The sequence below is a fragment of the Bos indicus genome, chromosome 13, assembly GCF_029378745.1.
Source record: "Bos indicus isolate NIAB-ARS_2022 breed Sahiwal x Tharparkar chromosome 13, NIAB-ARS_B.indTharparkar_mat_pri_1.0, whole genome shotgun sequence".
Taxonomy (NCBI): domain Eukaryota; kingdom Metazoa; phylum Chordata; class Mammalia; order Artiodactyla; family Bovidae; genus Bos; species Bos indicus.
The window spans coordinates 79,515,868-79,541,950 of NC_091772.1; the positions used below are offsets into that span (position 1 = coordinate 79,515,868).

The 26,083-nt window shown below is 50.3% G+C and overlaps 1 protein-coding gene across 7 annotated transcripts in view; it reads right to left on the minus strand.

Annotated features, from left to right (window-relative positions):
• ATP9A (ATPase phospholipid transporting 9A (putative)) overlaps positions 1 to 26,083 on the minus strand; it is a 123,502-nt gene that overhangs the window by 67,287 nt on the left and 30,132 nt on the right. For all 7 annotated transcript variants that reach the window (XM_070801895.1, XM_070801897.1, XM_019972589.2 and 4 more), the window contains exons 4-9: positions 22,578 to 22,686; positions 8,280 to 8,338; positions 6,951 to 7,002; positions 4,477 to 4,571; positions 3,125 to 3,205; positions 2,088 to 2,163 (exon numbers count right to left, since the gene is read on the minus strand). In XM_070801895.1, coding sequence (XP_070657996.1) covers positions 2,088 to 2,163; positions 3,125 to 3,205; positions 4,477 to 4,571; positions 6,951 to 7,002; positions 8,280 to 8,338; positions 22,578 to 22,686 — 472 coding nt within the window. The remainder of the gene's footprint in view (positions 1 to 2,087; positions 2,164 to 3,124; positions 3,206 to 4,476; positions 4,572 to 6,950; positions 7,003 to 8,279; positions 8,339 to 22,577; positions 22,687 to 26,083) is intronic.

The window sequence follows — 26,083 nt, forward strand, 5'->3', positions numbered from 1 at the left end:
CCCCGAGGAACAAGGTACAGACCAGTAGGCATTATCAGACCCGCACGGTGTGACCCGCACGCTGGTCACAGTTCAGCCCCAGCAGGGGCACCGACTGACGTGCTGCACACTGGGGGTGGAGGCAGGGGCTCAAGAAACCGTCCCTTTCCATGGAGAGCCTGAGAAGCACTGGGATCTGCGATGCCCAGGTTCCGCTTCTGCCGAGCCCCCACCAGCCTCTCCCGTCTATCATCACCCCAGTGACACCGCAGCCTAGCAGCCCGGTTACCATGGCAACTGCATCCTCCTACAGACTGATGCCAGCCAGTGCAGGTGGACCCTTAGCATTGCCTGGGAAGCTTTTTTATTCTTTAAATTTCCAACTGATAACAGTGGACTGATCAAGACACGGGAACTAGATTCTGAAGGGAACACAGAAGTGAAATCTCAAATACTTAAGATTACTCTCGAGGGTTGCTTCTGGAGTTGAAAACGGAAGGAGAAAATGGCTTGCATTTAACTTTGTGTTTATATTAGAACCAGAGTGTGGTCAGACATCTACGCGGGGAGAAGCGGAGGCCAGCTAAAGAAATGGTAGCCGCCCAGCTCCTCAAACCCACTGCAAAGCAGACGCCCACTGCGGGGCATGGCGAGTAACGGTTCTGGATTGGGGGTCACGGCTCTCTCTCGTCCCACCTCACCAAACACAAAGAATTCACACAAGTGGGGAAAGAATGCGTGTTTTAACTTCACGGTGCCTTTCTGAGGAGCTACGTGAAACCTTTTTTCCATCTTCCAGGTCTCAGTGTGCCTTCCCGTCTCCTCCTCCAAGGAGACGATCTCCCCAAGGCTGTGTGGCCTTAGGCAAGTCGCTCGACCTCTCTGAGACTCAACTCCTTATTCCGTTAAGCGTCCTCATTTAGCGTTGTGAGATCAAAACAAGAGAATGGAGGATACAACACTCTGTACACACAGTGCCCGGCAGATACGCCTTCTTATTCTAATCTCTGAGACTGAGGCTGAGAAGCTGAGCTCGTCTCTGCCCACGTGCAGAGTGTGTGGGTAGCAGCCTGTGCAGAGGCTGTGCCGGTCCCTCTCCTTTCAGAGAGCATCCTGACTGAGCGCCTTCTGTACTGAAGAGCTGCAGGGCAGCAGTGAGCAGAGGGAAGCGGGCTGGGAGGGGAGGTGGGGCGCGGCACGGACTTCTCCCATAGTAAAGACAGGAAGTTGCCAGAAGTGGAATTACATGTTAATAATTACATATTGGGTTGGCCAAAAAGTTTGTTTGGGTTCTTCATAAGATGTTATGGAAAAACCCAAACAAACTTTTTGGCCAAGCCAATGACATATATAATATAGTGATAACAGGGGAACAGAGTTCTGCTTCTGGGCAAAACGCCTGGGCTCGAGTCCCAGCTTTGCCTTTTACATGCTGTGTGACCTTGGGCAAGTTGCTTAACCTCACCAGCCCTCAGTTCCCTATCTGCAGCATGGGGACGACGCCAGCACCTGCGTGCGGGGTACTGCTGGGGGGTGAGTGAACCACGTGACCCACAGCAGGTGCCAACAGACTGGCAGCCCCACCGCCATCACTCCAGCTGCCCCAGGAGTGCGCAGCCCCTGGAGCCCTTCTGCTCAGCTGCACCCCAGGGTCCCAACCTTTCCTTCCTGCGCCTCAACACGTCATCCCACAAACTGTGTTCTGGAGTCCAGAGGACCAGACAATTTCTACGTCACCTGGGAGTCTCCGACACCAGGGCACCATCAGGACTAGCTGGGAAGTCCTCATGGACACAAGAGCCCGGACATCCAGGCTGACCCACTTTCTGGTACAGATTAGGACGTCAATCTCATGTGGCAATTAGGGGCTATTCCCAGGGCGGACGCTGTGGCCGAGTCCACAGGCCAGGGCAGCCTCCCCTCTAGACGCCTCCAAGCACCGGGGGCAATTAGATGGCCGTTTCATTCCCCGGGGGTGCAGCAGCCAGTGGAAAACGCCATTTGACCGACAGCTCATTTTCCCAACTGACGGATGATTATTCTCATTATACCGGAGGATCTGCTTTCCTCTTCAAATTGCTAACACATTCCTCCATAAGGGCACGTACCTGACGCGGTGACTGTGCCGGCCCACAGCGCGTTCTCTATGCTCAGGCTCTCGCTGATTGGGGGGTCGCTGTCCTCCTGCAAAAGAGCAGATGGACATAAGCTGGCCCACCCAAGTCTGCACGGAGCCTGCTGCTGTCTCCAGCCTGCTCTTTGCAAGAAAGGAAGAGAGGATGACCCCCGCATTTGGAAGCCAACAGCCCAGCCAGGAGAGAAGGACCAAACTCATAAACCCTTATTCTTGGCGTTTCAGTCCCATGGAAATACTTGAAAACAGTAGTTCATGATTTAAGAAACGCAAGCTTCCAGCACTGGAGGAACATTTCACAAGGTGGGAATGATAACGTACAGGGAAATCCATCAGAAACAGCCCTTTGCTGGCCTATCTGAGGGCTTCTAGAACAAGAGCAGGAACAATTCAATACAGGTTCCACAAACCTATCATCTCAGATGCCTAAAATAATTCAGTCCAAATTTAATTTCTATTCCGAAAGGTTGGGATATGGTTTAAAAGTTATAACCATGGTGGACAGGACTTGGAGGATACTCATTGGAAAAGACCCTGATGCTGGGAAAGACTGAAGGCCGGAGAAGGAGGGGACAACAGAGATGAGATGGTTGGATGGTATCACCAACTCAATGGACATGAGTTTGAGTAAATGATGGTGATGAGTTGGTGATGGACAGGGAGGCCTGGTGTGCTGCAACCCATGGGGTAACAAAGAGTCAGAGATGACTTAGCGACTGAACAACAGCAAATGGCTTCATGTGAAAAAGACGTAAAGAATAACATTAATTACAAGAACACTTGGCTCTAAGTAGTCAGGCGACGACAGCTGTTGGGAGGCTGGAAAAACTCCCAGCTGTGTCGCCTTTACTGAGAATCATGTCAGTTTTCAAGGTGGAGTGTTCTGATGGGGACGTCACCCCCACATGACACAAAGCTACGCCCCAACAAAGCCCTGCTGGCAGTGGGCAGCGGGCCCTCACCCCGGTCATGCCCCCAGGCAGGACCCTGTGCCCCTCGAGGCTCACTCACTCGGGTGAAGGTGCCCACGAAGTTGTGAATGTCGATGTTTGGCTCCTCTGCATACACATACGAACGGATCTGAAGAAGGTCCTGTCCCACGGGGGTGACGTTTTGGAAACAAAGTCAGTGCACGATTAAAAGGGATTTCGGAAGGCATCCACTGTTTTTCAAAAGCAACTGTACTTTCCAAACAGGCCTCACAACCACAGGGCAGGTGGAGAAGAAGGAAACCTTCCCGCAAGTTAGTCCGGGAATCTCTACCTGCAAGATCCCCAAACACCCTGAAGCCCTAAAGGGGAGAGTCTGTGTTTACCCGGCTTTTCCAGAACTAACTGATGGTGCACATCCCTCCCGCTCTGCGACACTCTCGTTTACAAGAGTCATTCAAACCCACCGAAACCCTCGCTCATTCAACAAAGGGCCACAGGGCGCTGACTCTGTGCAAAGCCTCGGAAAGGGCAGAGAGGTGAACAAGTGTGCAAGAACACCTCACACCCATCAGGGTGGCTACTATCAAAACAATAGGAAAGAGGACTAAGTTCCCTGGCGGTCCAGTGGCTAGGAAGCCACCTGCCAATGCAGCGGACACGGGCTCAACCCCTGGGCCGGGACACCCCACACGCCTCACTTGGGGCAACTAAGTGGACCCACCACAACTACCAGGCCTGTCCTCTAGAGCCTGGGTGCCCCAAGAACAGAAGACACCCCGATGAGAAGCCGTGTCCCACGACTAGCCCCCGCTCGCCACAACTGCAGGAAGCCTGCACAGCAACCAAGACGCGGCCCAGACAGAAGCAAATAAATCAATGAGGTTTCAAAAGCAAACGAAACCCCAGGGACTTGTGCACACAAGGCAGGAGCGGGTCTGCTTGCTCCTGGAGGAGAAGGGCGAGGGCCAGGGTCGGAAGGCAGAGCTGGAGCCGGCGGGCACAGGGACAGAGCGAGAGGGAAATCCATCACAAACAGTCCTTTCGCTGGCCTGTCTGAGGGCTTCCAGGGCAGGGCAGGACCTCCGCAGAGAGACAAGAGCCGCAGGACCGAGTCCCGGTGGCCGTGACGCCCTCGGAGAGCATGCACGGAGGAGCGGGCACCTGTGTCGCCTTTTAATTTCATCCCAGGTGCTCCGTCAAGGTTTCTTAAGGGCTGGAGCTGCCCGCCAGAGACCATCAACCCCATCGGCCAGATCGGGGTTCACAAGGCCGCGTGGCCCGCAACCAGCGAGCACCTGAGGCACCAGGAGGATCTGGGGCCCCTGCAGCCCCGCCTCACAGCGGGCGGCCCCCCGTGTGGCCCCCGAGGTGGGCATCAGAGTCCCACCCAGACACGGCCGTCGGAGGGCTTCTGCAGGGAAAGCTACTCACGGCGGCGGTGGGCAGCCTCTGCGTGCAGGCCACGGGCAGCCGAAGCTTCCAGTCTGTCTCCCCGTCCAGCTGATCCGTCCGCAGGAAGCAGGACCCTGTGGAGGGAAGAGGGGGAGCCCTCTGTACACCTGCGGGTCAGGACCACACGCCCACCCCGACCCCGACCACGGGGGCGCTGACAGCTCCTGCTCTGGTCCGTGTCAGGAGAGCCAACCAATGGCCAAGAGGCAAGAAGTAATACCCAACTTCCCGCTTTCGCCATCAGCTCTGGGTTTAAATCCCCGCTCCTCCACTCACAGTAGGAGCCGGGGCTGGGCTCCTGGCCGTGCTAAGCCTCAGCCTGTCGTGTCTGTAAACTGGGGAGAAACGCAGACCTCACAAGCTGGCTGCAGAGGATTCCATGGGAGTGATGGTACCCCCAGACAGCGGCTGGCACAGGCTCACCAGCACTCGCCTCTACGAGGTGCAGGCATTGCAAGCACCTTCTCAGGAACCGAACCTCCTGGGTTCAAGGCTCCACGGCTCACAGGCTGCGCAACTTGAGGAAGCTGCTCCCTGTGAGCCTCAGTCTCCTCGCGTGCACAGACGAGGGTGTCAGAGCGCCGACTCCCAGCTTGAGGACTAGAGAGCTGCTTCATGCAGACTGCTCCGACCTGGGAAGGACCACGGAGCCCTCGGCCGTGACTCCCCCGCACATGTGACGGGTGCCAGGTTCAGCCTGACGTGTGCACGTCTGAGCAGGCAGCTCCGTGGTTCAGCCTGACGTGTGCACGTCTGAGCAGGCAGCTCCGTGGTTCAGCCTGACGTGTGCACGTCTGAGCAGGCAGCTCCGTGGTTCAGCCTGACGTGTGCACGTCTGAGCAGGCAGCTCCGTGGTTCAGCCTGACGTGTGCACGTCTGAGCAGGCAGCTCCGTGGTTCAGCCTGACGTGTGCACGTCTGAGCAGGCAGCCCCGTGGTTCAGCCTGACGTGTGCACGTCCGAGCAGGCAGCTCCGTGGTTCAGCCTGACATGTGCAGGTCTGAGCAGGCAGCTCCACGTTTCATCAGAGGAGCCACCGAATATCCCGACACTGAAGGTAAGACTTCTGAGAACTTTCAGGAAGACCCCTTCCAGTCCATCTTTGTTTTGTTTTTGGAAAAAAGAGAAGACTTCTGAGACCCTAATCCATTTTCACTGACAAGGAAACAAGGCCCGAGGACAAAGCTGTACTGTTTAAAGGACTGTTTTAACGGGGGCGCATTCCACGCACCCTGGATGATTTAACGTATCATTCATTAGTATACTCTGGCCACCTGAGGCAAAGAGCCAACTCGTTGGAAAATACCCTGAGGCTGGAAAAGATCCAGGGCAGGAGGAGAAGGGGGCGAGAACCAACATGAGATGGCTGGATGCACAGGAGTCTGAGCAAAGCCCAGGAGACAGTGGGCAGGGAAGCCTGGCGTGCCGCCGTCCATGGAGTCACAGCGTCAGACGCAGCTGAGCGACTCAACAACCACAAATTAAATATGAACCTCATCCTCACTTTTATTAAATTCGTCACAGAATGAGGTTGCAGCAAGCTCCAAAGAATACAAATGTGGATTTTTCTGAGGTTCAAAGATCTCTGCTTCTGCCTGCTAGGCAAGAGAAAAATGGCCTTGTTTCCTGAGAACAGCTTAAATAACAAAAATAAAAAGGAGATTTGAGTCAAATGATGAGGCAGGCAGGCAGGCAGGCAGCAGAGGGGGCAGCCACCCCGGGGAATACAGCCGGGCCTCCAACCCTGCTGTGGATGCGGACGGCCGAGTGTCCAGCATCATTTCACGTGAGGGATGTGAGGATCCGTGGATTTGGTACCCACGGTTGGCGGGGGGAGGGGGGCAGGTCCTGGAACCAAACCCCCAGGACATGGAAAGACAGTGGTAACTGTGACACATGTCGGGTCTTGAAGGAGACTGGAGAGGGTCACTAAGGCAAACAGGCTGTAAACAAAGACTAAACGGCCGGGCGGGGCGACCGTGGCCCCACCGCTCCTGAGCCGAGCTTTGGGGGAAGGCCACCCCGCTCTCCCCGGCCCGGCCTCTCTCTGCCCCACCTCGCGACACACCTCCCAGCATCTTCTCAGAAGAGTCTGTTGCTGTTGGCTTTTGTGTGTTAGACACACTTCCTCATCCCACCAACTCCAGAGGTTGAGCTGAACGCAGCCCAGCGCGGGGCGGGGGATGCCCAGCCACCGCATGTAACCCCCCAGAGGCAACTCAGCAGAGGTCCCACTGCTGCTGTCGTGATCAGAAGCTGCTGACCGGCACGCACCAAGCCCCCTGCCCCACCCTCCCTGCTTTTTAAAGACTGCTCTATGAAAAGAAACATTTTTGGTCTGCCTCCATGGCTCCAAAATGATCATCCGCTTCTGTTACATTTTCAAATGATTATTTTGCCAAATCACCACTGAAAGGTTAATGGCTGTTTCCAAAATTGATCCCAGATGCTTACCGTTTTTTTCTGATGTCCTCAGGAAGATCATGTCGGCAGGGACCCGCTGGTTCTGTGTTGTGAACAGAGAGACTGTTACCGTGAGTGCCCCTGTGTGGGGATTCGCACCCCCCTACCCCCTGCCCACTCGGTGGGGAGTGGAGGGGGCAACCAAAACCCACAGCCTCTTTTAAGTGTCTGCCTTTGTCGGAGACAGAGCTGGGGATTTACCCTGTTTTTGAATCTGAAAAATCTTGGGCTGCTGCTGTTACACTGCTAATCCCCTATTGAAATCTTATCTCGAAAAGAGAGCTTCCCATTTTCTGGCGAACCCAACCATCACCTCCTGCAACTGCAGCCTGCAGACCCGGGGCGGGGGGGCCCAAAGCCTGCTCCCCGAGCTGGCCCTCGTCCAGGCTGTCTGCCGAAACTACAGACAGACGTAGGCTAGCCTCATCTTTCTGCTTCGACCAGTTTTTCGGCTTGATGTTTGGCTTTGGGTGGGATTTACATAAGGAAGTCAAGTAGGAAGAAGCGAAAAAAAGCCACGCTCAAAAAAAAAAGAGGGCCGCCAGCAGCAGCCCACGTGTAATTGTGAACAGGAAAGTGTGCCACAGAGAAAGAGGTCTGCGAGGGCCTTCGCAGCTGCCACTCAGGAGAGCTTTGCTTTACCTCAAATCAACTGTGAGTTCTTAGATTTAATCCTTTTAAAAGAGCAGAGTTCACTTCCTACAGAAAGAAGCTGAGATGCAGTCCTTTCCTAATCAAGTATGATTCCAAGACTCTCCGGGGCCACCCCGCATCCAGCACCTCCCAGCGTACACAGTACCGGGAGATACGAGCCTTGGCTGGAGTAACATAACAACAGTGCTCTTTTTAAAAGTGCGTTTGTGGCCTTCTTACCGTTCTGTTTCACTTAACCCCTACTCCCCATAAAATGACAGAAAAGCACAACGTTCAAGTCAGAAATACACAACCTGAAATTGTTCAACAGGCAAATGACAAATATTTTTATGTGCTGATACGGGCAGCGGGCCTCTAGGAAAAAACTTTATGATGAGTAAAAAACAAAAAGACTCCCAAACAAAGAATACATCAAACAGGAAAGCAGAGCTTATACTCTTCGTGTTTGCAAGCGGGATTTCGGGCCAAGCAGCACAGAAACCTTGAAACAGTATTTTGTGTGTGTGCGTCATGTTTCTCCCAGGCAAAGGTGCTGGGTAGAGCCCAGAAAGCTTATGGCCACAGATCCAGGAATCGCAGGGCAGGATTCGTGAAGTGAGCGTGACCACGCCCCGTGCACGCGCACCCAGGCAGCAGCAGTCACAAGTCGCGAGACACCGCTCTCACCTTCTCGACGATGATCAGGTCTCCCACCTGGATGCTGGAGCTCTTCACCTTTACCGTCCCTGCAAGGAAACATGCCCATGATATATCACGTCTGAATTCATTTCAAGTCCTTGTGTCTCTACAGAGCGTCCGCCAGCCTGCACACCCTGAAGGATGTGCCCCCCAAACCCAGCAGCTACAGCATCTCCTGCCTCTCTGAAAAAAGGTTCATCTGCTGCAGAGACCAATTCAAAACCTGATCCCCACTTCTGAGAGCCCTGGAAGGGCTCACAGGCCTCAAGTCAGATCTTCTGTCCTCATGGCACTTTAGAGGCTCTTCTCAATCAGCACTATAAAAGATTCATTTAGCCACATCCACACACAGAAATGGGGAAGAAAATCCAAAGGCAGATCCACGGTCAAAAGACCAACACTGAATTCTCAGCACCACCAAAAAGAAAGCAGCTAACCCAAAATGACTTTTTAAAATTTGCAACTGCTATGCAGTATGGTTCATACGGGCTTCCCTGGTGGCTCAGACACTAAAGAATCCGCCTGCGATGCAGGAGACCCTGCTTCCATCCCTGGGTCAGGAAGATCCCTTAGAGAAGGAAATGACCCCCTCCAGTATTCTTGGCTGGAGAATCCCATGGACAGAGGAGCCTGGTGGGCTACAGTCCACGGTCCCAAAGAGTCGGACGCAGCTGAGGGATGAACACAGCGACATGCTTCGTATGTGGGGGAGGAGAAGGCCGCCCGCTCCAGTGCTCTTGCCTGGGAAATCTCACAGACTGAGGAACCTGGCGGGCTACAGTCCAGTGTCACAGAGAGTCAGACATGACTTAGCGACTCAACAACAGCAAATGGCTTACATGGTTATAATCAGACCACACAACTCTGGCTGCATGCTTATCTGGATAAATAATAACATTAAACATGGATTCCATGCTAAGCGCTGTATACACATTGACATCCTAATGGCTTAACTTCCTCCTCTCAATGGCCATCAGAAAAGATATAATCTCTAGCTTTCAGACAAGGGAAGTGGGCTCAGAGAGGCCCCATCTGCTCCCAGTCTCACAGGTCAGCACCAAGAGGCGCACCCCACCTGACTTCAGAGGAAGGAAGAAAAAACAAGAAATTCAATTCAACTCAAAAAACATTTACTAAAGTGCCATGGTCTAGGAATTCAAAGAAGACAGTCCCTCATCCTAAAAGAGCCCACAGTCCCGTGCAGGAGTCAACAGAGGCGTCCTGGGGAGTGCAGGACAGTACACGGTTTAGGTTCTGCAGCCAATAAACAACTCAAGTCTCCCAACAGCTGTTCTCCCCAAAGGCCAATAGTCTTTTGTGCGTTTATGCTGGACAACGTAAAGACCATTCCTGGCTCCCGGGCCAAGGTGGTGGGCTGAATTTGGTCTGCCAGCTGCAGTCTGCAAACCCATGAGCTGTGAGAGAGACAGCAGGACAGATGCTGTGAGTACAAAACAGTGTGTGGAAGGACAGGAGACAGGTGGGTGCAGAAAGGAAGCCGGAAGGAAGGACACCGCCCCCTCTGAAGGAGGACGGAGAATGGTGGCTGGCACCCCGAAGGCACGTGACGACTCACCCCACGTTCAAGCCCCTTCAGTGGAACACCTGCTGGAGGCCAGGGGATCCAAGGGTGGGCTCCGTGGACCTGCACCCGTGGAGCAGAGGCGGCAAGAGACACATAATAAGTGAATGGAGTGGGGCTCGGGGAGGTGTCAGCAAGCACTTTACAGAAGAGATGAGGTCAGACCTGACCAGATGATTCTGGCTACCAGCATCGGGAAAAAGGCATGAGACGACAAAGAAAGCAGCACACGTATGCATGTGGCCGCAAGCTGGAACTCCTTCAGCAAGACCAGAAGCATCGCGTGGAGCACAGAGATGAAGGTCTGTGGGCGGCCAGGTGGCCCAGCACGCTGTGAACAAGCCTGCGGAGGATGCGGGTCTTTACCCTCGTGATGGACGGGATCCCCACACGAGGGAGCACCACCACCAAAATCTTCATGCTCCTGGCAGAATCTGCTGTCCCCCACTGTGGGCTCCTTCATCTGACATACACCCAACATTCACCCACCAGGAACTTGTGCACGCAGCTCAGATTATTTTATCTGACACTTTTCACATCATTTAATGCCACAGGTCTTTCCAGTAATTCATCACTGCTGAGATGCTTCAAAGCATTCCGAAGACTTCAACTGAAACAATTCTTTCTGAGTTCCACGGGGTTTGATCTTTAACTAATGTTTGTCCTTAATTAAACTTTGTCATGGTAACAGTGAGGAGACCTGGTGCTAAAAGGGGAGCTCTCAAACACGAATGACGTCTAGACACGATACAGAGGGCTCTCAAGATGGCTAGCCGGTCCCAGCTGGACCCTCCCTCCCCTGGAAAGGGAGACTCCCACAGAGCCTCGCTTCCATAAACCAGAACTCAAGCCGACAGCCTGAGCGGGGGCACCCTTGGAACCTACTGGCCTAAAGCATCGGTGACGGTGAGGCTGCGGTCTTTGCAGAGAGAACCTGTGCTAATCCTAAGAGTCAGCTCATTAGAAATGCATGAATGAACAGGGGGTGCGAAGCAGAGAATTCTCTTCCTGCCTGAACAATGCTTCTGGCCCCACCAGGGGGGCAACAGGGAAAAACCGCACGGCAGACACACTGCTGTTTCTGAGCAGCTTATCAAGGATCTTCCTGGAGGGAAGATGGTAAATTCAGCGCGTCCCCCTGCCCCCACCCCCCGGTGCCCGTAAGCTTTTCCTTCGCCTGAGTCCACCCCAACTTTCCCAAACATAAATTTACACACTGTCCTTGGTGTTCTCACTGGAATTTATGCTGGTGGCCTGACCCAAACCATCCCTGAGCCTGTGTTCTGATCTTCAAGACCTACTCACACGTTTTCTCCGAACGGCCAACCCTAAGAAGAACACTGTTATAATTCTTATTAAACAATAACTGCATCTGGATGTGCCTGGATATGTGAGCAAGACAGAGGACAAAATCAGGGGGATTATCCTAAAGAGGTTAATCTAGGGACAGAAGAGATTTAGCCTTTTCTTTGGCATATGTACTTTCTAAATGCTTCACGATGATTTTTCTTTTTTTAAGAGTTAACATGAGGGACTCTTCCAATAAGAAAAAATATATAATAAATTAAATTAGCTCCAACCTCTAAGTGACCAGGCCCAGACTTTCCCCTTCCATGGCAGGGTTCTGATTTACGGTCAGTTAATTTGAACTCTGCCTCTCTGTCCATCTGCTCTGCCTCAACAAAAACCCCTTTAATCCACTGCGCTTGCAGAGCAGTTTCTGACCAACCCCAGCAGGCCGATCCCTCCGACAAACCCTCCCACTGTACCGGGCTCCATGTCGGGAGGAGGGCGGGGGGTAGGGGCACCCCCGCCCCGAGGTCCCTGGGGAGTCTCAGTCACAGCCCCTCATTAGCATGTTAGTATTCGGGGGGAGGAGCCTCAGCTTTCAGCTTCCACACAGGGGGACCCTCAGTCTCACCCGCTCCACTGAGCCAACACACAGGCCGGACTGTAAGTCTGCACATCTCGGGTCACGCTGCCATTCTGGGGTGATGAAAACTGCGCGGTTCACGAGCATTAAAAGGGCAGCTAGCGGGAGCTGCCGCACAGCACAGGGAGCTGGGCTGGGTGCTCTGTGATGGCCTAGAGCGGTGGGACGGTGGGCAAGGGGAGGAGGGGGTCCGAGAGGGAGGGGACATGTGTACACTCACAGCTGGTTCACGCCGCTGTACCTCAGAAACCAACACAACACTGGGGAGCCAATATCCTCCAAATTAAAAAAACAAGAATGTCTGGCTCACATCTGTGTGCAGAACACACATGTACCTGCTCGTTCTGACGAGAGAAGGCAAAACCAGAAGAACGAAAGGAGGGAAAGCGGCCGGAAGAAAAGAGAAGGGGAAGCAGAGATCCATGCTTCGGTTCCATCACTGGGGGTTTTGCTGCCCACATCCAACATCTGAATGACACGCCATCTCTAAGAAGGCCTTGAGTGGTAAAGAAACCACCGCTGCGGCAGGACAGAAACAGGACCAGAGTCACTGGTGAAGACCCAGGCACGCAGTGGCTGGGATTAACTCCCCAAAAGAGAAGAATCTCAGAACTGTGGAAAGGGTCCAAAGCACATGATGTCTAACCATGCCTGAGCCACTGTTCTGAGTGTTCCACCAGCGTTCCTGCAAAAAAGGAAGAGCAGAAACCTTCACGCTCTCGCAGAGCTCCCCATCTTCCTGACAAAGGAAAACAAGGCCTGAGAAATGGCATAGTGACAGTGATGATGACCTAGACCTCAAGAGAGACGAGAGCCTGAGGCTTCCCCGGTGGCTCGGTGGCGAAGAGTCCGCCTGCCAATGCAGGGGACATGGGTTCGATCCCTGGTCCGGGAAGATCCCCCAAGGCCTGGAGCAACTAAGCCCATGCACGACGACGACTAAGCCTGTGCTCTAGAGCCGGGAGCCACAATTCCTGAGCCCATGGGCTGCAACTACAGAAGCCCACACGCCCTAGGGCTGGTGCTCTGCAACGAGAAGCCTCTGCAATGCGACCTGCGCACCGCAGTGAGGAGGAGCCCCCGCGCACCGCAACTAGAGCACACCCTAGTGCAGCAACAAAGACCCAGCACAGCCAAAAATAAATAAATTGTTCTGAGAGAAAGAGAGAGAGAGGCACTCTCCCTACAGTCCCTTATTGGACTGCAAGAAAATTCTCTCTTAACACTCCACTGGGAGTCAGCAGACCTACTTCCCAAGGGGTCCGATTTTCTGTTCCTTTTTTTTTTTTTTCCATCTACTCCAGAGACTCCTAAAGCTTCTAGAGACAGAGCCCAGCCCTGTGTATTCATGTGACCTGTGTATTCACATTGATCCCATTACCCTTGGGCAAATGGTCTACTCTTTTCATACCATAATTCTTAATAACTTTTAAACAAGGGACCCTAGATTCTCATTCTGCACCACAAATTACACAGCTGGTCCTGCACAGGAGTGAAAACGTGCACTCACACCTTTACAAACAGAGGAGAAGATCTGGTCTAGGAACTGAAGACACAGAACTCCCCACCTTGCCCCCCAGACCTCCCTTCTCTTTCAGACCCTGTCGCACTCAACCTCCAACCTCTTGGCTCTGGGATTTTCACCATCTTTGCAGAAACTCTACAGAAGTTGGGTAAGAGATTTTTCAAAGGTTAAGTGGCAGATTGCCTGCCGGCCACATCCTAAATCATGAAATGCCTTCTATAAAATAAATGCACCCCGTTCAGCTTCGGCCACTTCACCCAGGCCGTCTCTTGAGTCGGAGTTTATAATGGGGAACGAACTTCCAATTACTAGATCTGTTTATTTCTGCAGCGATGGACCCCCAAGCCTTTCATAAGCAAACCTATTGAGCCCAAACCATGCTTTTCATGGATGAGAGCTTCAGAATAAGGGCAGTTTGTCTACACTGCAGAGAGAAACCAGATGTTTTCCATGAGTCGAAACAAGCAAATGACAATTCAGTCAAACTGCAGAACCGCCCGCAAAAAAAAAGTAAATTCCAGGGCTCTAGTGCGTGGGGGTCAATTTTCTGACCCCCGAACACCTCCAGCTATGCTTCTATTTTTCATTGTGAACGCAGGACATTAACTGCCTTTGTAGGTCTCTGCAGCAAGCTCCATGCACTAACCCTGGTTAATGTATAACTCTCTAACTCGCACTCTAATCTGACTGTGACAGTGATGAGTTGTAAATTCTATAGCATGTGTACATTTCCTGGGCTTGACACGAAAACGCCTCTGCAGACCCGGCAGAGTTCACAGGTTTAAAGTTGATATTTTCGTCTTCCAATCGGGTTGTCTTGCGTTGCCCAAAGCCGAAGAAAAGACTGTTATGTGAAAACAGGCAAACAGTGGAAGAGTATTATTATAAATTCCACGGGCCACTTCCTGGGGCTTTTGTTTAAGTTAGCGGGAACTTTAAAAAGAAAGGCTGGAGTTTAAATTTAACAAGTTTATACTCAACAGAGGCTTTTAAAATAAATATATAAATGGTCCTCCCCTGCTTCTGGTGCCCAATAATGACGGACTAGACCAACACCCCCGGCAGGGGGTAAATACCTGTTGGGAAAGATAACAGAGCAATTTGCATGGGAGATTTTTTTCCGGGGTTGCTTTTTTATTTTGGTTAAACAGTAGATCAGTTCACCAGTGGTTTGTAATAAAGTGAATTTTGAGAAGTTTGAAAGAATAAAAGGAACCTTATGAGTCTGAAATAACAAACTTCGTATCTGTCAGAAAATGTATGGGAAAGTGTTTGGCAAGACCTATTTTACGTTAAGACTTGTAAAAGCTAATGCTCTGAATCTTGATGAGAGAAGCCTGGGCAATGCTTTGCTTACTGAGCTGTATTTGAGAGCCTCAGTAAAAACCTTTGCAGTAGTCTTGCAGCAGGAATATCCAATGACCATCACTGAGCAGATGCAAGCTATTTACGAATAAAATGGATAAGGTCCTAGTGTTTAGCACAGGAACTAGATTCAATGAGCTGTAATAAACCACAGTGCAAAAGAATATATATATGTATCACTGAATCACTGTGCTGTACACCAGAAATTAACATAACACTGTAAATCAACTATACTTCAGGAAAATCAGACTTTTAGGGAACTGCATTCAATGTCCTGTGAGAAGCCATAGCAGAAAGAACACAGAAGAAAGCAGCATCTGTATGTGTCTAACCGAGTCGCTCTGCTGTGCTGCAGAGGCTGGCACAACGCTGGAAATCACCTACACGCCAACTTCAAAAATAAAGTTTACAATGATTTTTAATAAAAAAGTTGTAAAAGACCATGACTGTAATTCTCTTCTCAAAAAAAGTATGAAGCCTTTTTTAGTGTCATCCCATGTCTGGACAGAGTTCATACTCTGAAAACGTAAATGGTGCCCGTGTTTAAGAATACAGAGTTTCCGTTTAGCTAATTAACTATTAGCTAAACAACAGCCACTCGTGACCCCATGCTCCCTGCCCTATCCAATCTCCTGACAAACTCCACTGCGATACAAGGTCCTAAAGGAAACACGTGTGTCTTTATACCTCAAATTTTAGTCGTATTCACTGCAGTCCTAAGCAATGCGGTAAAGTGGGTTCTGAATTAAATCTTTAAAAATGCATCACTCTCAAATGGAAGTGAGATCCTTGAGGTTGCTCTGTACCTGGCAAAGGGTGCACAGAGCAGCAGGGAGGAACACTCTGGAAAGAACGGAAGGGTGAAGATACCAGTTCCGTTTTTTACACCACCTCTGTCCTAAAAAGCTGAAAAGACAGATTCCCTCAATTTTGCACAGACCTTTGACTTACGACTTACGGTTCACCCTGTGCCCAGATGTCCCCAGCAGGAAAGAAGCACCAGCAATTGTTTAATTGTGCTTCTGTTTGCACTTTCTTTCAAGGCTAATTATCCACTTGCTTCATTTAGCCCTTGATCACAAGTTAGGCTGGGAAAACATTCCTGGCATGAAGACCCCTGGAATTCATCTGGTGAAAATTTGAAACCAGTTACCCACACCCCACCTGTGATAAGCAAGGCAGGTTCCCCACTTAAGAAATAAAGTTTGGGTTTGGGGAAAGTCAAAGATAAAGAAAAATAATTCCTTTACCAATTATTATTTCTTGGCCCAAGCCAGATCTTTCAAGTAACAAAACAAAGTTTTGCTGAGCCTGCTATGACTTTAAGACCCTCTCTTCTTCGGCTTTGGTGTTTCCAGGGCCACTGAATGCTATTAATTTGGAAAGACAGCTCTACCATTAAAGTCATAAAACGCATAAAGGTCAGAGAACCTCTCTTAAGTCTCTGATCAGGTTTAAATGTGGATTTCAAGCAGGAGGAAAGGGGATGATTACTTATTTAAAAGCACCCTTCTTATATGGCTTTCAACAGTTTGCCTCAGAATGAGGAGGCTGGATCGACTTCTTTGGACTCAGAAATGTGTTTTGTCATATTGTATATTCAATATCCTGTAATAAATCCTGTAACGGAAAATAATCTGAAAAGGCTTCCCAGTTGGCTCAGAAGTAAAGAATCTGCCTGCAATGCAGGAGATGCAAGAGATGTGGGTTCAATCCCTGGGTTGGGAAGATCCCCTGGAGAAGGAAATCACTCCAGTATTCTTGCCTGGAAAATCCCACAGACAGAGGAATCTAGTGGGGAACCATGGGGGTCAAAGAGTTGGACACAACTTAGTGACTAAACCACCATCATATATATGTGTGGGGTTGGCCAAAAAGATCTCACAGGAAAATGCAAACAAACGTTTTGGCCAACTCAACATATAACTGAATCACTGGGCTGCACCCCAGAAACAGACACAGTGTAACACCACGCTGTGAATCAACCAAGACTTCCATTTTAAAAACGCGTTTTTAAACTATGTGCTCAAGCTGAACACTGTGACAATTATTAAGAGACTACGGGAAAGTCTGAGCCTCAGCTCAGGGCCCAGCAGTGACCAGACTCACAGATGAAGGTGTTACATCAGGCTCACGCCACAGCTCTATCCTGTAACTGCCCCACCGTCTCAGACACGACGCTGTCCTTCTCTGAGCCTCGGACGTCCATCTGTAAAACCCACCTCCATGAGGCTGTTTTAAAAAGTACAGAGCAGACCTTACCCAGCGCCTGGCTGGTTTCTAGTCGAAAACCTTTGTTTTTTCCTGTCCTGCTTCCCACTTTGGACAGCATTTTCCTAACAGTTCCAGTGGCACCATCTCCCTGCTGCATGCCGTGACGACAGATCCCTGGGTCACAAAATGAACTTGCCCGGAGTCTCAGGTCTTCACTGGCCCATATGGTCTTTTCTTCTATTTTCCCGGGAAGGAGCGGCTCAGGAAACAAGGCTGAATTGGGAAGAACAAGATGGAGCCAGAACATGGAATTCTGTCCCCCACGCTTCTAACCATCACTGTCTGTGACCTTTGGGGGACTCTTTTTCCTTTCTTCCAGCTGTGCCCGGTCTTTGTGGAGGCTTACAAGCTTCTCCACTTGCTGAGCACGTGCTCTACAGCGCGCTGGCTCAGTAACTGGCACACACACTTAGCTGACCTGCAGCGTGTGGGAACTTAGTTCCCTGAGCAGGGACTGAACCCTAGTCCCCTGCATTAGAAGGCAGGTTTCTTAACCTCTGGATCACCAGGGAAGTCCCCCGGAGAATTCTTTACCAGGCCACTTCCCGGGCATGTGATCCACGTTAACAGCACAGGGGGATGCACTCAAAAGCGGCTGTGACTTGGTTTAACGCTATGCTGTGCCATCTTGAAATTCTGAACAATTTTTGAACGGGGGCCCCTTGCCCCTTGTGTTCATCCTGCATTCAGCACTGCAAATCACAAAGCCAGCCCTGCCTTCTTTTGTCCTCTAGGACTCAGGATGCAGGTCACCTCTTCTGCAAAGACACCAGCAGCTCCTGCCTGATGCACTCCCATAACCTCCCATAACTTCCAGCTCATTCCACCAATATTTAAGGAAGCCCTGCTACAATACCACTCATGCTGCCTTTCTCGGGCACAGATCTAATCCCAGCCCAGTGCTAAACTCTTCTCATGCAAGAGTTTTACTCACGGCAGCTCTCTAAGGTAGGCACCATTATTATCCCCAATTCACTGACTGCTTAAGGGATCTGCCGCCACGGCAGAGGGGCGGCACACAAACTCGGAATCACTAACTTCTTCCCCCACCAGGCACTGTGCTCAGGACCAGAAATGCAGTGGTGGCTTGGAAGGGCCATAATGCTTGTGCCTCTACAGTATAATTACAAGTTACATTTTATAATCATCCTAAATTGCCTGTCTGGATACCTTGCTGCACTGTTAATTCATTGAAGTCCCAATCTCTCATGTTTATCTCTGCAATACAGAAACCCATCACAAAATCTGAAAGCGCTGGAGTCTCAAATACTCTTGAAGAATGAATAAAACGTCATTTCTACACGTAGGTTAATTTTACTATTAAAGTGCTTCAAATACTTCTTATTAAACTATGACAATTACATTAAAAATTGATCTACTGGTGTGTTGCTTTAGACACATTTTGATTGAAATAAGATGATCTAAACCCTTGGAAGCAGCAATTAAAAAAACACTATCCATTTTTCCTCCCAGTGCTAAGTTCATGATTTCCAGGGTTTTAAGTTCAATTATTTAAACTCAACTTTTTCCCTCCAAGTTTAGAACTCTTTCAATTTGACTAACATAATGCCTCTAAAACTTTGGCAACATCCCAGAATCTGTGCCACTGACATTCTTATAATGATACTAACTCTGTGATATCTTGAATCTAATTTTGAGACAAACACAAATTGAGGGACAGAGTACAAAGTAACTGGCCTGAAACTGGCCTGTCCTTTTCAGAAATGTCAATGTCACAACAAAGAAATCTGGGGCACTCTGCCAAGTTAGAGGAGATTAAGGAAGCAATCAAATGCAACTGGCAAACCTGTACTGCTTTTTGGACTAGGAAAAAAAAAAAATACTATTAAAAAACATTTAAAGAACAAATGGCAAATTCTGAGCGAAAAGTATAGAGGAAGTTAACAGTAATATATTCATGATAAATTTACTGATTTTGTAATTATACTGTGTTATTTAAGAGAAACATCCTACTGGGAATTAAACACAATCTGCCTGCACTGTAGCAGACCCGGGTTTGATCCCTGGGTCAGGAAGATCCCCGGGAGCAGGCATGGCAACCCACTCCAGTATTCTTGCCTGGAGAATTCACGGACAGAGGAGCCTGGTGGGCTATAGTCCATGAGATCGCAAAGAGTCAGACACAACTTAATGACTATCACAGACACACACATTTAGGGGTTACCTGGAAAAGGAAATGGCCACCCACTCCAGTATTCCTGCCTGGAAAACCAGTCTGTGGCTACAGTCCATGGGATTGAAAAGAGCTGAATATGACTTAGTGACTAAGCAGCAGCACCGGCATGAAGGGGTTAAAAGGGAATGTCTGCAACTTAATTCTCCAAGGACTTAGAAAGGGTGAGGTGAGAGTATTAAAAAGCAAGAGGTTAAAAACTGAGAAACCTAGGTGAGGGCAAACAGGAGTTTTCCACGTAATTTTTGCAACTATTTTGCTAGTTAGAAATTATCACCACCCCCCTACCCAATTATTTGGGCTTCCCCAGTGGTTCAGATGGTAAAGAATCAGCCTGCAATGCAGGAGACACGGGTTCGATCCCTGGATGGGAAAGATCCCCTGGAGAAGGGACTGGCAACCCACTGCAGTATTCTTGCCTGGAGAATTCCATGGACAGAGGAGCCTGGTGGGCTACAGTCCGTGGGGTCGCAAGGAGTCAGACACGACTGAGCGACCAACACTTTCACGTTCTTTCCCCAATTATTTAACTATATTAGTATTAATACAGTGTTGCTATTATAAACCAGGAAATGATGCAGAACGTAGGTAAATATTATGGCTTACAATCTCATGATCAAGGACTTGATGTTTTGGTTTCCAAACTTTCTTGAATTCCAAAAATAGTATTGAAAAGTACATTTTAAGATGCCATGTGATAAAAACAGAAAATAGTCCTGCATGGCTACACATGCATGTATCTGCTGCCCTTTGCTTTTGAACTTACTAAAAGATCTTGATGAAAACCCTGACTCCAGAAAATATTAAGCGATTGAATGGTAAGGTCAAAAAAGGCTTCTTTCTCTTCCTCTCTCTGAAATCCTCTAATTTTAGCTTCTTACCTTGGCCCTTCCCCCAAAGTGTATCAAATAACTACATCCCCACCCCTCCCCCACACACACTCCCACTGTGCTTTCGCTTTCCAAGCTGGTGGTTTTCTTCAGTGCCTTCTTTTCTGTGGAGCCAGGGTCTGGGCTGACACTCAGAACTCTGCTCCGTTCTCCCGTCCCGTTGGATTGGCGTGACAATGGGAACCACGGACCACAGAAGAAGACCCACAAAGGAAGACAAGCTTTTACCGCAGGAGCATCTGCCAGTTCTCCTTACGATCTTTTCAAGAGCTGGAGGAAGCTAAAGCGGGGGCTGAGAAAGGGGGTCTGCAGGGGAGGGCAGAAAAAAAATCATTCACGGGAAAAGCAATTGCAATATGAAAAGAAGCAAAGAAGGTGTGGAGCCTGGACGGCGATGCATGGGGTCCCCAGACCCTCCTCCTGAGCTGGACAGAGACCCACCGCACCCTGTCTGGCGGAGCTTCTGTGGGCTGCCGAGTGTTTTAAACGTTATAGTCAGAATATGTTATTAATGGAGGATTAATATACACGAACCACAAAAACATGTCTTGCAGGGGGGTCTTCTGGTTACCCCCGTGGAAAGCCCACGCCACCTGCCTTTGCAAAGATTATGTTGGGGTTTCTTTCTTTAGGTAGCAAAACGCCCTAAATATAAGTAGTTTAAGTGGAGAAGGTAATAGCACCCCACTCCAGTACTCTTGCCTGGAAAATCCCATGGATGGAGGAGCCTGGTAGGCTGCAGTCCATGGGGTCGCTAGGAGTCGGACACGACTGAGCGACTTCACTTTCACTTTTCACTTTCATGCATTGGAGAAGGAAATGGCAACCCACTCCAGCGTTCTTGCCTGGAGAATCCCAGGGACGGGGGAGCCTGGTGGGAGGCCGTCTATGGGGTCACACAGAGTCGGACACGACTGAAGCGACTTAGCAGCAGCAGCAGCAATAATAAGACATTTCTATACCAACTCTAAATCCCACCTTTTCCCAAAGACTGGCAACTTTTAAGACCACCGACTATGAAAATCTCCTTAAATGAACTAACGCAAAATACTCTCACACCCTCCTGCTGTTGCTATCTAGTCACTTGTCGAGTCTGAGTCTTCGTGACCCCGTGGACTGCAGCCAGCCAGGCTCCTCTGACCATGGGATTTCCCAGGCAAGAGTACTGCAGTGGGCTGCAATTTCCTCCTCCAGAGGATCTTCCCAAACCAGGGATGGAACCTGCATCTCCTGCCCGGCAGGCAGATTCTTACCACTGAGCCACATAGGAAGCAAGCCGTCATGCATCTATACTAAAAAAAAAAAAAAAATTTTTGGAGTCTTAAATAAATTTCCCCAAAATTTTTCCTAGAAGGAAAAGTCTTCTCAGATCCCAGAAACTACGGATGAACTGCTTCTGGCGAAGACTGAGGCACTCCCCATAAAGCAGTTCACACCCCGACTGGGTGCAGGCTCCCTCAGGCATCTATCTTATCTCCTTCAGAATTCTCAATTTCCTGGAGGCAAAGCACAGCTTTTATCCCCCTCACCGGTTCCTGAAACATTAATCCCTGAACGGGATCAGTCATCCTTGGGTGTTTAAGGTAATATTCTTATTTCCTATGGGAAATCTAGGTAGAATCCGTACTTCGAAATAAAAGTCGACATCAGTTGGGTTGTTTCATGGGTTCTCCATGGTGTGTTTGAATGGGTTTTTTAAATTCCACCATTTCAAAATTTCAAATGAAAGTGTGCCTAGTCAATTCTCTTCAGGTCAGATTACTCACTCCTTATTCTTCCATTTTGAAAATTTATAAGATCCCTCCAAAGAAACCTTCACAGACGCAACATTTAGTATGAAGTCTGGTGCCTTCTTAAAAAACTAACATTGCAAAGTTGTCACACTAGTTTTGTAATGTTGAAAGGATATGTTTTAGAGCTATGCTCCCTTGAAAACCTGTGTAGGACAGAGTTTACAGTCTCCACACCAAGAGAGCTCAAGTGGCATAGAATTTGCCTGCAATGCAGCAGATGTGGGTTCAATCCCTGGGGTCAGGAAGATCCCATGGAGGAGGAAACGGCCACCCACTCCAGTATTCCTGCCTGAAGCATCCCATGGACAGAGGAGCCCGGTGGGCTACAGTCCATGGGGTTGCAGAGAGTCAGACGCGACTGAGCATGCACACACCCAAACGCCAACAGAAGGGCTGCCTCCTCAGCCAGCGGGGGAAAGGGGCGAGTGCTCGGAGAATGTCACGAGCGCACAATTAATCCCGGGTGGATAAGGCACAGGTCAGCCGTCAGCACGGGCTCCAGGGGCACAGTGATGGCCCAGGGATGTGGTCAGAGTTCCCCCAGGCCCGGGGCACACCCTGGCCTCCCTCAGTCGCTCGGCCACTGAGCAACTGTCCCGCCCCAACCGCCCGCACCCCACGGCCCTGGGCTGTGAACTCTGCTCCCTGACGGTCAGCGGCCCGTGGCCAAGTTGGGACCCAATGCCCACCCCGCCCGCCACCCCCTGGGGCTGGGCAGCAGGAGGCTGACCTCTCGCCGTGAGGCGGCTGTAGACCTGGGAGTTCACCTCCTTGTCCCGCATGTAGCATCGGATCTCCTCCACCGCCTCTCGGATGATGGTGACGGCCAGCACGAAGCCCTGCATGAGAGAGAGAGGGAGAGAGATAGAGAGGGTGAGAGTGAGAGGGAGAGAGAGAGAGGGTGAGCCGGCCTGAAAGCCACCGGCCTCCCCTGGGGCCGGGACAGAAGAGACCAGAAGACCAGGGCGGCAGGGTTTCAGGTGCACGAGCCCCAGCAGGCCCACTTCTCTGCATCTCCTACCCCCGAGAAACCCTCGCAGATACCAGGACGTCCCATTCGCCCCCACCCAGGGCTCCTAAGAGTGAGAAACATAGAAGCCCCAAAGCCGTCCGGCCGCTGGTAAGGGCTGAGCGGCGGGGACGCCCCTGACGTCTGTGGCTCACTCGCCACACGCCGGGTGCCATCGGAGCACTTCCCCCACTTGGAGCAGTTCACCCCTGGGATGGCCACACTAGCCGGGAAGAGACTGAGATGCTCAGAGGTAAAGAAAATGGGCCTCCCTGGTGGCTCAGTTGGTAAAGAATCCGCCTGTGGTGCAGGGGACCTGGGTTGGATCCCTGGTTCGGGAAGATCCCCAGGAGAAGGAAATGCAATTCACTCCAGTATTCTTGCCTAGAGAATGTCACGGACAGAGGAGCCTGGCAGATGACAGTCCACGGGGCCTCAAAGAGTCAGACATGACTTAGCAACTAAACCAGGGACGTCAAGGTCCTGAGTGATCATTCAGGGGCTCCTGTTCCAGAGTCCTTGCTCTCAGGGGCCGCAACGTTCTGCACCTGCAGAAACCTGGATGGGTGGAACCAAGCAGGGGGGCCACCGGAGCACAAAATGAGTCACGATGCCTATTTGTATTGACCCGCCAGTAGGGAAATCAACCTTCCAGCCATAACAGTGTTCACATAAACACCAACAAATATTCATACACTGCTGAAGATTTTCCAATATCCTGAACTTTTTTTTATTATAAGGTCTGTGTGTGTGTGTGTGTGTGTGTGTGTATGTGAGCTCAATCATGTCTGACTCTTGTGACCCCATGGACGATATCCCACCTGGCTTCTCTGTCCACGGAATCTTCCAGGCAAGAATACTGGAGTGGGTTGCCATTTCCTACTCCAAGGGGATCTTCCTGACTCAGGGATCAAACCCACATGTCTTACATCTCCTGCATTGGCAGGCAGATTTTTTAGCACTGCGCCACCTGGGAAGCCCCCACTCCTTAACTGTTGGTTAGATTCCTCTGTAAGAAGGGGACAGGGTGGGGTGGGGACTTCTTACTTGGCCACAAGGTATGTGGACTCTTAGCTCCCCTAGCAGGAACACACTTGCACCCCCTACGCTGGAGGCAAAGTCTTAACGACTGAACCACCACGGGAATCCTCATGTTAAAGTATTGATTGCATAAGCACCCATTAGTAAAAGGAAAATTTCAAGCCGTCCCACCTTCCCGCGTTGATATCCCCACTCGTACATAAGCACCCATTAGTAAAAGGAAAATTTCAAGCTGTCCCACTTCCCGCATTGATATCCCCACTCGTACATAAGCACCCATTAGTAAAAGGAAAATTTCAAGCCATCCCACCTTCCCACGTTAGTATCCCCACTTTAAGCCGTCCCACTTCCCGCGTTGATATCCCCACTTTAAGCCGTCCCACTTCCCGCGTTGATATCCCCACTTTAAGCCGTCCCACTTCCCGCGTTGATATCCCCACTTTAAGCCGTCCCACTTCCCGCGTTGATATCCCCACTTTAAGCCGTCCCACTTCCCGCGTTGATATCCCCACTCGGAAAACCTGGTGCGGACTGGCGTCTGTCACCCATGGTAGGAGTCTATTTTCGTCTTGATTTTTCTTCTCGTATCAATAAAAGCAAGAGCAGCCATTCATTTTTCTTACAAAAGAGCCTTGTCATCTCTCTTTTTAAAGTCATTTTTTTTAATACAGAGGGCACAACTGCCCCTGAGATTATTAGCAGTCGTGAATTCTTTGAAGATTTCATTTTCATACTGTTTACCCCGGGCGATATATTAACTTCGATTCAAAGGACGTTAAATCTCTTATGTAAATCTAGCCAGCGATGTGCCGCTTCGTGGAACCCCTCCCGAGGCCCATATGTCTTTGCCATCAAAGGATTTCTCCTGTTTCCGATCAGAAGGAAAGTACACGCTGAAGCCACAGCAGAACCGGTACATTTCAGAATGGAAGCAGGACCAGACCACACAGGGAGGTGAGAAGACCTGGTCAGGAGAAGCGCGGCCCACGCCTGCAGGACCCGCCCCCACCACGCTGCACGCTGCTGTTTTGTCCTGGGCCAGAATCCAGGTTTCGGTTGTTTGTTTTTTCAAGTGTTCCAGTTTCCAGTTCTCTCTGCATGGGTCTGGCTAAATCCCATCGATGTTAATGGGAAGTGTGTGCTTATCACAAAGACAGGAGGGGCTAACCTCCCTGTTGCATATGAACACTGCTTCCTAAGTCACCATGGGCTTCCAGGTGGCACAGTGGTGAAGAACCTGCCTGCCAATGCTGGAGACACAAGAGTCACAGGTTCGATTCCTGGGTGGGGAAGATCCCCTGGAGGAGGGCATGGCAACCCATTCCAGCATTCTTGCCTAGGAAATCCTAAGGACAGAGGACCCTGGCGGGCTGCAGTTCAAGGGGTCGCAAAAAGTTGGAAATGACTGAGTAACTTCGCACACAGGCACACAGTCAGGTGCTGGGACCCAGAGCTGAAAGAGACTGTCCACTGAGTGAAACTCTTTAAGAGCCAGGGAGCTCGCACACACAGTTACCACGTCTGTGACCCAACACGCACACACACCAGGGAGCTCACACACACAGTTACCACATCTGTGACGCCCCGCCCCCCCCCCCACCCCGAACACACACACACACAGACCCCTCACCAATCCCAGGGGACCTGCCATCTCTTAAGCTAGAAACTGCTTTACAAAGAGATGCAAATGTGGTCCAGATATAAATTCCAACCTTCCAGCTTTGGAGGTCCCTAAGGGCCAAATCACTTCATGGCAAATAGATGGGGAAACTATGGAAACAGTGACAGACTTTATTTTCTTGGGCTCCAAAATCACTGCAGATGGTGACCGCAGCCATGAAATTAAAAGACGCTATGACCAACCTAGACAGCATATTAAAAAGCAGAGACATTACTTTGCCAACAAAGGTCCATCTAGTTAAAGCTATGGTGTTTCCAGTAGTCATGTATGGATGTGAGAGTTGGACCATAAAGGAAGCTGAGTGCAGAAGAATTGACGCTTTTGAACTGTAGTGTCAGAGAAGGCTCTTGAGAGTCCCTTGGACCGCAAGGAGATCCAACCAGTCCATCCTAAAGGAGATCAGTCTGGGTGTTCATTGGAAGAGCTGATACTGAAGCTGCAACTCCAATACTTTGGCCACCTGATGGGAAGAGCTGATTCATTTGAAAAGACCCTGATTCTGGGA